We start from the raw sequence: 11,909 nt of genomic DNA, 5'->3' as shown, positions 1-11,909 counted from the left end.
CATCAGAATCAGTTTCAACATTAGCAGCTTCAGCAGGATTTTTACCTTTTTCTTGCCTTTCTTGTTTCTTTTTCAAGATAAAGCAGTCGGAGATATCATGCCCAAATTTCTTGCAATAACGACAGGTTTTGTTGGATTTACGCCCTCTGGATTTGGATCTACTTTTCTTGTTACTGGTACTCCCTTTTTCTTGAGTTCTACCCCTGACACTTAAACCCTCACCCTTGTCCTCAGAGTGGATATCAAGATCAAACTTTTCTTTGGACAACAAATTAGATTTAACATCTTCAAAGGATAAGGTATCATTGTTGCTATACAACATAATTTCTTTAAAGTGTTTATAGGTAGAAGGTAATGAGACAATCAACAAAACAGCTTTATCTTCATCATCAATTTTAATTTCAATATTTTCCAAATCCATGATAATAGAATTAAACTCATTAAGATGAGATTGAATAGGAGTACCTTCGACCATACGAATCGTATATAGTCTTTCTTTGAGACGAAGCTTGTTTGCGAGACTTTTGGTCATATAAAGAGATTCCAATTTCAGCCACAAAGCAGCAGCGGTTGTTTCATTTGCTACTTCACGAAGAACCTCCTTGGACAAGCATAGTTGGATTGCTGAAAGCGCCTTTTCATCCAACTCGTCCCATTGCTCATCAGTCATGTTGACCGGCTTTTTGGCTTTTCCATCTAAAGCTTTCTTCAATCCATTCTGTGTAAGAACGGCTTTCATTTGGACTTTCCAAATAGAAAAACAAATCTTGCCATCAAACTTCTCAATGTCAAATTTAGTGACGGTAGACATATTGAATCTCTAATTAAACAAGTAGCTCTGATACCACTTGTTGGGTATCAGAAAGAATGAGCGGAATGCGGAAGCACCGGATCAAGTTAATTAGAGATAGAGAGAAGTAAGTAGAGAGACAAGAAAAATAAATACACACCAAGTTTACGTGGAAACTCCAAAGACGGAGAAAAAACCACGGGCGATCAAGAGCAAGATAATTCCACTATGTAGAAATAGGAGAGTACAAGAAGTTCTCTAATATCATGAGAACAAAGATAATCTCTCAAATATAGACTAAAAATACTCTCTTGAATCTTTCCTCTCTATGTATGATTTTTCTCAAGTGTGTAGATTGCTGAATCAATTGCAATTTGCTCCAAATGCTTGATGCCTTATATAGGCATTGAGAAGAAGCGTATGCACCCAGAATAAGGAAACCTGGAACAAAACAAGAAGCAAAAAAGAGGAAACCATGCATAGAATCATGGCCTAAAATCAAGGAAACGTGTTTTCCTTAAAACAGGAAATATGGAAGAAATTTGTGCCATAACTTTACATCACCAAATTCAGGAATATTGATTCAGATATCAGTATGGCTGGTCGTAGTGTTTGATCTTAACAAGAGGCTTATTAATGATTTTCATATGATCATATTGTCATAATTTTGAGTTTAATGAAACAGCCTCCCCATCCCAGATCCCCTAAACTATATGCATGATTGCATGAGCAGATGAGCTTCATCAACTTTAATTGGAAATTGGAATTATATTGATTTTCTTACTCATATCAGGATGCAATAAACAAATTTGCTTTCGCTATCTCTGTGTATCTATCTGAGTTACGTACGTCAGAAGAATTCAAGGACAAATATTTCGCGTTGACAGTTGACACCACACTTCCATAGTTTTCATTCTATCTAGAATTCCAGCAATGAAAGAATCCCTAGATGGTATATGCTGTCCGAGATAAAGCCACTTTAGGTTTGGCAACAGCAAAATGTTGATGACAGAATTTATGACACGTAAAGAGGCCCAAAAATAGACACTAAGCTTACCTCTAAAACTGGGCATGTCATTTTCCGCTTAGTCCATTTTGACAACATTATTTAAAAGAGGGAAGGTAGAATATTTTTTTTCTTCTCATTAATGCCTGAAATTCATCTTAAAAAAGATGGTGTTTGATAATTGATATCACATTTCTAGCATCATAATCATAGTGTTTCTATTAGGGAAGTATATTGATTCTCCTTTCTTTTACCACACATGGTCGGGTATTTTTAATATTATATGCATAATTCTTTAAAAAAATTATTTTGTTCTTTATAGTTTATACACAGTAATCGTTCTGTTTTTTTTTTTTAAAAAGGAAAATAAAAGCTAAAAGAAAATTGTTTTCAAATGTGTCTTCTAATTATTTAACAACGACAATAATAAATGGTATATAAATAGTATTATGGTTGTTTAATGGCTTTGTTGACTCTAGCCACCAAAATTTTAGTCTTGTTTAGTTTGATTGTCTTTTTTTTGGTTGGATTTTCCACGCAGTTACAAACTTAAATAGTTTTCAACTTTTTTGGTTTTCAAAATTTTGTGTTTTTTGAAAAGAGTTTTTAAAATATAAACCATTATTTAACATGCTAGTAATACCTATTTGAGCAATGAATGTAATGACTGAGCTTTTTATATATTTATTTATTAATATCTAATTTGAAACCAAAACACTTCTCCCTCATTCATTTTTCTTCCTTTTCCTCTCTTCTCTCCTTTGTGTGTATCAATTATAATAATCATATATAGTGACAATAGTAGTAATTACTGTGACTACACTAACAATCTAACAATATATAATATGACATTTATAATAATAATGATAATTATAACTATTTACAAGACATGATAAGGATATAAAAGTAGTTGATTAAAAATTAGTGATGATGATGATAAGAGGTGGATAATTAATTGAATATATTAATGATGACAATGTATGAATTTTTAGTAAAGTTGTCAATCTGTGTCAACGCTTCTTTAATAGCGTATTTGCTTCAGCGTTCCGAACACGAATTTTCACGTTGAGTTAGAAGTAAATAATTATAACTTTCACGTGATTTTTATGATTTTGACGCGTTTCCAAACACGCATTAAGTTAAGTTGCGTTGGTTTAATTTAACAATAAATTTAAAATTTGCTAGCTTAGTTCTTGGTGGGCTGTGAGCCACACAACTTAGCTCATGGGACATTCACTTTTTAAAATATAAAAATTATAAATTATCAAAACAAATTAACTTTTTATATAACAGGTTAATATATTTTTTTAAAATCAATATAAACAAAAATAAAAATATATAAGTTGTCATTTATACTATAAAATAACAAAATATGATATGCAATAAAAAAAAGTACATCGAGACTTATAAAAAAATAAACAAATGTAAAAAATAGAAAATAAAATTCAATATCTTAAACGAATCAGAAAAAATAAAAAATGTTGATGAGGCATGAAAAATTGTTGACTGCCCTGATCTCAAATTATTTGAGAAGAGTCCCATTTTAGTAAATTACTTATAAAATGAATCCAGTTTTGTCAATCATCATATGACGAGCCTTACTCTTTTTGTATGCTAGTAAAATTATTGTTATTATTATTAACAATAAAAAAAAACACTTTACGCCTTCAACAAAAAATTAAATATTTTTTAAATAAGTTAGTAATTACTATTTTTAAAAAGTAATTATTATTTTATATATGCATTCTTTTCTTTATATATGTTAATGGAGATATTGGACATTTATGAAGAATTTTTTTAAAATAAAAATTTATTAAAAAAGCTTTTCTGACATTTACTAATTATTATTATACAGTTTTTTAAAGGTTAATATTATCAATAATAATATGCACACCAAAATAGAAATCTCTTTTATATATAGGTATAATTTATTATTATTATTCATAAACTACTAAACTTGTGTCCAAAGTAAACTCAGTATCCAAAATATACTACTAAGCTTTTTAAACACAAACGAACGTAACGGTAACATGTTTCGTGATTAGCTGACGCTTGTTTTGTATAAAAATATGGAAAAATATCACTTGCAGCACAACGGAGAAGGGGAAGGAAAAAGTACTAACCTTATCCACTTTTGAAGATATGTTTTCGTGAAACATGGAGTTGTCTTCTTTTCATCTATGTTTCCTTTTCTGCCTCTGGAAATTAGGTTTCATTAGCTGGCTGCCTACAAAGACTTGTTCTGTCCCTTGACTTGGCTGGAATGGTATAAGAGGCTTCTTTATGGGCACACTGGTATTTTTCATGCAACTTTCATTTGAAATGGGAGAGGTGATCTTTGCTTTCAATGGCCTCGGAACCTCCAATCTCTCCAAAATCCTTGAAGTTTCCCTGTCTAGCTGCCCATTACCATCTCGTGGTGATACACTCGATTGACCCGACTTGGCTTTGGACATACAAGGTGGAGAGTACAACTTGGGGTCTTCGCTTACAACCAATTGCTTCCATTCTTCTGTAATGCAGGCTATGGTTTTGTCGTCTTGGTCCGTAATATCCAATGCCAAAGTTTCCTCGTCCACTATGACCCCAGTGGCTGGTTCTGCTTTACCGATCACCTCCGACGAAGGTTGTTGTCTCGAGCTTAGTTCCGAAAAATCACCTTCTAATTTAGAAAATACTGACCTGCAGCATAATGAATAGACAACTTTGAATATTCAGCTAATCAACTGGTTTGCTATCATAGTTCATTTAGAAAAACGAGCGAAAAACAAGCCTTGAATTAAAATATACGGCCATCTTTTTTCTTCAGAAAAATTAGATGTAAGAATTCTCAGGTCGTGTAGAAAATGACTGTCCACGAAAAAACAAATAGCAAGTTTTGCTATATTTGGCAGCATTGCGCAAAAGAACTGGTCGTTAATTCATATTATTTTTAATTCTTTTCAATCTTGAAAGACGTTGTTTTGGGAGATTGTTCATGTCCAAAGGGTGTTCTTAAGTTCATGCATTTTCACACGTCAGCTGGACGCATAAACTAACCCAAATTGTAGGCTTTCTTTGACAAGCATATTTAGTTTTTGATGAAAGCCTCTCTCGTGCAGCAATGGGTCATAATCTGTTAGATCGATCTGCAAAAAAAAATTGGTTTCAACATTCCAACATACAAGGTGCTTGCTTATTCACGTTTATAAATATTTAAATGATTCAATCCAAATTTAACATCAAAATTTGATAATTAAAATCGTTCAAGATTCTGCAAAAGTTATTCTCAACAAATGATCCTGTCAATATAATGCAAACATAAAATTCCATTTATATACATGAGTCTCTCATTGGAGGGAAAAAGAAAAGGATATTTTCAGAAAATTGTTTAAACTAACCTTTAGCAAACAGGCTTGAACAGAGTTCTCAATTTCCTTGTTGAATGGTGAATTAACTAATTGATTGTCAGGAACTCGTAGGACTTCTTCTGCCCCTGCAAGGCGCTGCATGTTTTATTGATATTGATTATAAAGCTACAATTGAAAGTAATTCTGCTGCACTGGAATGTCACTGGCATGATTACCATTATTCTACTGTGTGTGAATGTGCAGAGAACAAGCGGGATAAAGAACAGCAAAAAGGGGTTAATTCTCACCCTCAAAAGCATTGGTCCAGTATCTGATGGCTGCAGAATGTAATAGCAATAATAAGGAGCCTCTGCCATTGTTTCTAAATCACAACTTGAAGAGCATATCAAACCTTGGTTCATTGAATGTAGAAAGCTGGAAAGACCTCGAAAAACTGCCAAATTATAGCCATGATGGAAGAAACAAACTTTGTGAAGAATTTTGGACCAACATACATTGAATAACAACAATTCAGGAGTAATGATGACAGAATTAAATGAATTTCAAAGGGGGAGTAGAGCTTTCTACACACGTTGAACATTCAGGTCAGACTGATCAGCGTCGTCTGAAGTTGTTTCAATCACATGATAAGATGATGGTATCACAACATATGAGGCACCCATTATAAGACCTGCATAAAAATGTAACAGAAGGAATCAATTTTTTTATTGTGGAAAGAAGGTTAAATTATACAGAGAACTCTTATCCGTCATAGAAGAGGAGTAAAACTTGTGTGAAATAAATTTCAAAATTTTGAAAGTGAAAAGATGAAAAGAAAAGAAGGAAGTGAAAGAATGTGGTTTCCTTCCTCTCCAGTGGGTTAATACTATAATGCTAGATCAATCATTTGATTGTGCAATCACTCAATTTGCCTTTTACAGATTAATTTGAAATGAAAAAAAAAAAAAAAAAAACCGTCTTGCATGATGCTATAAAATGAAGTTACAAGTGAAAGACCATAAGAAAATACTTGCCTTCATCAAGAGATGCCAAATTTATCCTCTCAATAACAGTAATGTTGATTGGTGAAGTGATTTGCAGGAGCTTCATGGAATTATAGAATGAGGGAAGAAAAAGAATAGTTTTTTGCCCAACTTGAACAGAATTTTCAACAACATCACATTTTTCCAGAATGCAGCCAGTGACTGAGCAAGAAAGTCTGCTGAAATTTTTTTCAGCATCTCCCAAAGGAATGCCATGACATCTGCATGTCTGTACATGTACAATTCCAATAATTAATGCTTCTTCCTTTAAATAAGTGGAATTCAAAGTGAAAGAAAAAGAGAACTCTTGTGGATACTAGATGGCACAAGAAATCATGATAAATGATGTAAAAGGCATTCAAATGGCATAATTATTTAATGATCAATATAAGAGGTCTACTTGATGTTATTGAAGACATAACTTGTCTCATTAAAATGCCTCGTGTAAAATTAATAATATTCTTCACAAACACCGATAGTGTACCAGTTTGCCTCTGGATTTGTGAATGGCAAAACCAAAATTCAGCAGTTCGCTCCAACAAATATATGCAATTAGTTTTAGTGTAACATGCTCATTAGAAGATTGTCATAACTCTACAAATTGTTTTACAGTAAAGGTGTTTTTCTGCTTAATTTAAAAGGTGAAGCAAAAGCTTCGGTAACAGTAATGGTCGGACGATAATAAAAGGTCATAGCAAATCCTGTTACTACTTGGACTAAAAAACAAGTGTAATTCCTCCTAAACAATAAAATATATTCGCAAGTTCACCCGATATTCAAAGTTACATAAAAGCATACCAATTATGATGTGTCCATGATATATGATTAGAACTCCAAAACACTTTTTAACAGTAGCATACATATCAAGAAAATCAACAGCCTAGAAGTAAGTTTCATCATAAGCAACCCGTGGATTTCTTATCTTTAGAAAAGGACATACATTAAAATGGCTATTCTCAAAATGGATAAACCATGGGGTGCAATCTTTTGGGCAATAATATATCACTAGCCAGTAGCCATCAACTATTCGGAGCATATTAAGTTATGGTATCATTACGTGTGATTCTAAATGTAAAGTAAACAGCGAACACAATCTTGATAGTTTTCAATTAAAATATCAAAATTACACGTGTGCCAAAACTGTGAAGTGGACTCTGGCAGTCAATGCGGATTGTAAGCACTGTTACCCGACATTGACTGAAGGTGTTGGTTATTGGATTGACTGGCGCAAACAGGTTGCAGAATATATGGTTCACAGAATCAGAAAGATCGTCCTTGAAGATGAGGCGAGCTAGCAGCGGCTCTTCCATGTCATCTTTCAAAACCTGCAGCCATCTTTTAACCAGGCTGTGGAATACTCTGAAATCTGCAATTTTTTAGACTCTTCCCATAAACTTCTCAGGTCCAAATTTAGGAAATTAACTCATTCATTGCAAGAGAGTTTTCCTTTTCTGTGTGTTTTTCGAAGCCAAAGCTCAAATTCTATGCCCAAAAGAAATTACATACGAAATTAACTATGGTCGTAACACATTGTGAGGGTACTTAACCTGGGATATAGGTCTGAACTGAGCAATTATCAAGATGAGAAATGCAACGGCGAAAACTGTTGATGTTTTCACGAGTATCAGTCAGATGGCTCGACTTCTGCTGAAGCACAGCAAAATCAACCGATACACATTTATCTGCAGCATCCTTTTGAAAAAGGAAAAAAAAGACAGTTTATGTTTTTTGATAAAAGGAAAAATGTTTATCACACGACATAAATTCATAGAATCCATTATCCATGTCATGAATACACTGACTCACCATAAGACTCTTCTGCACTATAGAGTTCACATCTTCAGGCAAGGTCGAAGTTATGAAAACCACTTTTCTCTCTATATCTTTGCCTTGCCACGAATACAACACTCGCTCACTCAAAACATTTGAAATCATTAAATCTGAAGATTAACCATCGAAGCAGTCAATACATGTGCTCTAACAGAATGAGAAAATATATATGGCTTCAGAGAGAGAGAGTACCGGAAACGTTATCAATATCAAGCAGAAAAGCATCGTAGGGCAAGTTGTTAACAGCGTGGTGGAAATCGCGTAGGTTGAAGTTTCCTATGGGATTGTACGCAATCACCAACTACAATGCCAGCAGATTCATTCTCTATCACTCACTCAATCGCATGGATCATAACACAACCATATCACGTGCATTTTGAATTTATCATCCAAATCAGGAATCAGAAAAAAAGATGTTCGGTTCGGAAACAGTACCTCGTCGGAAGAAGATAAACGATTCTTGAAGACGTAGCACAAACCGATCTTATCGCCGAGCGTGGCCGATTTGCGCGCGTGCGACGACGAACTCGAAATGGCGTAAAAATTAGCGAGTTGAAGCAGCGACTGAAAATTGAGGCACGAAGGTTCAGAAATCGACGATTTGTTAGGATCGATGCAATTGCATGGTTCAGAAAAGAAAGCAACGGCTAAAAGCATAGAGGTTGAGATTGTGATGAAGACGAAGCTTATTGTGCAGGTTCTAATAAAAGGCATAGCTGTACCTGCTTTATGTCTCTTAGCAACGGAGGTGCCAAGCTTCGCAGATCCAGAACGAAACACAGCTGAACCATTTCGCTTCTTCTACGATCTCTCTCTGGTTTGGCGCCAAATGTAACCTAAAGCTACCTTTTAGTTTTCAGGTTTAAACTTTAAATTTCACCCAACTCCCTTTGTTTAAATTAAAAATTAAAATAAAAAACTTAAATAACTGTTATTGAAAAAAGTAATTTTTAAAAAATAGATAGCAATTACTTCTCAAAAGACAACTACTTATTTTTAAAACAAAATTTAATCAAACAAAATATATATATATATATATATATATAACATTTATTTAATTTAAAAAAACGTTTATATATATAAAAAAAATCTGTAATAGTAGCTTTGCTACAGCGCTTTCCCGTGCAACCCATGGTTTTATACATTTCTGGTTTAAATAAAAATTAGATTTTTCGTGTTGAAATAATAATAAATTTAAATAAATAAATAAAAAGTAACATAGTAGTTGGGAGAAAATAAGTTGGGATAAAAACATAAGGACCTGAGTTTTACTGTTTCAACCATCTTTATAATATTTTGTATAGAAAAATAAATAAATATAATATAAATTAAAGCAAACAAAAATTTTATGTATCTATGCACTAATAAGGGTTTGCTAGCATGATTTTTTTTTTTTTTTGCAAATTTAACAAAAGTTCATATAAATTCTGCTTAAAAATATAAAGAAAACTATAATAATTTTTTTTAGAAACTAAAACTAATTTATAAAAAGTTTAATTTGTATATTAGTTTAAAAAAAAGTTTATTTTCAATATATACATAAACTAGTTTTAGTCTATGAATAATTTTTTTTAAGTACGTATGGTTTCATATTTTTAGTGAATTTAAACAAAATTTATTTTTTTTAAAAAGGAATAGATTATAAGAGTATTTTTTTAAAATGTAAACAGAATAGATAAAATAAAATAAAAGATGCATTTATTAAAGAAAGGGAAAAAGAAAATGTCATATCTAATTTTTTCACTTAAAAATATAATGACTTGTTATGATCATTACGCTTAACGGAACCAATACCTAATCATGGAAAAAACAACTAATACACTTAGGATTAAAAAATTCACACCACTTTGATATGTACACTATAACACACACACACGTGTGTTTGTATATATGCATATGTAAAGTAATTTGAATATGAAAATATAAATCTTACATTCTTGGTTAAGCAATTGATACAAATCTTACATTTGAATATGCATATTTTTAGTTAGCCTTACTCTACTCCCATGAATAATCATGATCACCATAGTATAATCACAAGGAAATATGTAAGAGTAGTTAAGATTTCAAAAGAATAAACAAATAGCCAGTATAAAAGCTAAAACAACTATACTATTCATTAACTCCACATGCAAATTAATAATAATACACCTCATGATTCACAACATAACATCACATCAAAGCACTTTAACATGTTTGAAAAAAAAAAAACAATTCAAACAGATTCAACCTGCACCACAACCATGACATTCAATCATATATAGACCCGACATATGAACAACATCAGACCACACTAGATCATATGCATATGTCTCAACTAATTTTTATGGAGATCTCCTACAACACTTGAACATTCTAAGTGACTTGACTCTATTGAATTAATTTAGTCATTTTTGCATCTTACACGCTTGTTAGATCAATAACTAAATTGGGATACCAATCTTTCTTTTATAATTTATCAGATGTCATCACTATAACTAAAAATGTTCAATATCACTATCAAGTATAGTATAGTTTAGGTATAGGCCTATCACGACCTTGACACTTAAGATTCGATCCTAACTCCCCTTACCTCCAAAATCTCCAAATCCAAGAAGAAGAGAAAGAAGGAAGAAGAAAATGGTTTTCAAGCCTTAGGGAACTCCGCATAACACCACTAATATAATTCACGATTTTATAGACCTAAATCAACTAAACACTACCAAATCAGTGATTCCGATAAAAGAATCATTATCTTAAGAAAATGGTTAGAGAATAAGAGGACATATGGCTCAAAACATTTTTATCTTTAGTTTATCTTTCTAGATTTTGAAGAATTTAACTTATGAAACTTAATCCTTAACAAAAAAAATTTATATATTCCTTTTTCTATGTCAAACTATATGTGTCTAGAGAAACTCTTTAAATCGCATAAGAACTCCTCAAAAATTTCTAAACTATCAAAGCCCCTTAACAACGCCTCAGAACATCATACACTACGTAATTATTAAAAAAAAACAATAATTAACAAATATTTATTATATTAAAAAAAATACTTACCATAAAATTTTTTAATCAACCCACTTAAAATGGTGGGTTAAAAGGGTTGACATGGATAATCTATCTCTTTCTCCACTCATAACAATGATACAAATTGTTTATGAGTTGTTCACGTTCCATCTTATTTGAACCTTCTATAAATTGAGAAAAACTCGAACTTGAATATGACATGACCGAGACCAAATCGAAATTATTTTTCTTTCTATTAAAGGTGGGTTATATAACTTATTCTTTTTATATATATTTTTAAAGTTACCCATAATACAAGTTAGATATTAACTATCAATGTTATATATATATATATATATATATATATATATTATACATTTAATATATTTTCAGTCTTTGTAAATATATGTGAATTTTGGTTTAAATCATGTAAAATTTTATCTTTATTTTTTTATTCTTTAAAATTAAAATTATTTTTTTTCATGCTATTATGTATTATTTATTGACAATTGTTGTATTGATCAAAAAACAAAATAACTATCTTAAATGACACTTATTAGTGTTTTTAGTACTACTACGATACTATATATAACAATTCTAAAATGTTTTAAAAATATCTAAAATAAATACTTATGTACATTAAAATAAACATCAAGAAAAAAAATAGTAATTTTGAAAAGATAAAAATTAAATATTAATATTTTACAAGAATTAAGACTATTTTTTTATTTTACAGGAGTAAAATAATAATTTTAATGTTTAAAAATAAAAAAATAAAGATTTTTTTATTTAAACAACAAATAATTTAAAAAAAAACTTTATAAAGAGATTATAAACATATCTAAATCCGATTATTATATGTTAAGATACAAATAAATTTTACATCGATAAAATAAGAAAATAATTAACCACTTATAAAACAT

General features: G+C 31.1%; 1 protein-coding gene across 4 annotated transcripts; it reads right to left on the bottom strand.

The window, feature by feature from the left end:
- Window positions 1–1,096: 1,096 nt before the first annotated feature.
- Window positions 1,097–8,951, bottom strand: LOC109813707 (uncharacterized). 4 transcript variants are annotated; one of them, XR_014431823.1, is made up of 12 exons: window positions 8,434–8,708; window positions 8,191–8,299; window positions 7,975–8,108; window positions 7,716–7,860; window positions 7,296–7,534; window positions 6,160–6,397; window positions 5,718–5,816; window positions 5,434–5,579; window positions 5,177–5,281; window positions 4,836–4,924; window positions 3,920–4,478; window positions 1,097–1,231 (listed from the first exon to the last, which is right to left on the bottom strand). XR_014431823.1 is itself a non-coding variant. In XM_083069158.1 (12 exons), exons 1-12 carry the CDS (start codon window positions 8,787–8,789, stop codon window positions 3,971–3,973), a joined length of 2,010 nt encoding a protein of 669 aa, XP_082925284.1. In that variant the 5' UTR covers window positions 8,790–8,951; the 3' UTR covers window positions 3,320–3,970. The 4 variants fall into 4 exon arrangements, 3 of the variants coding, with proteins under 3 accessions (XP_082925284.1, XP_082925283.1, XP_020233537.2); XM_083069158.1 differs by lacking the exon at window positions 1,097–1,231 and adding an exon at window positions 8,721–8,951 and having other exon boundaries at window positions 3,320–4,478; window positions 8,434–8,562; XM_083069157.1 differs by lacking the exon at window positions 1,097–1,231 and having other exon boundaries at window positions 3,320–4,478.
- Between the last annotated feature and the right edge of the window lie 2,958 nt (window positions 8,952–11,909).

Source organism: Cajanus cajan, chromosome 2 (assembly GCF_000230855.2).
Source record: "Cajanus cajan strain Asha chromosome 2, NIPB_CcT2T_4, whole genome shotgun sequence".
Lineage (NCBI taxonomy): Eukaryota > Viridiplantae > Streptophyta > Magnoliopsida > Fabales > Fabaceae > Cajanus > Cajanus cajan.
The sequence above is the reverse complement of the archived record's forward strand: the minus strand, read 5'-3'. Positions and strand labels throughout refer to the sequence as shown.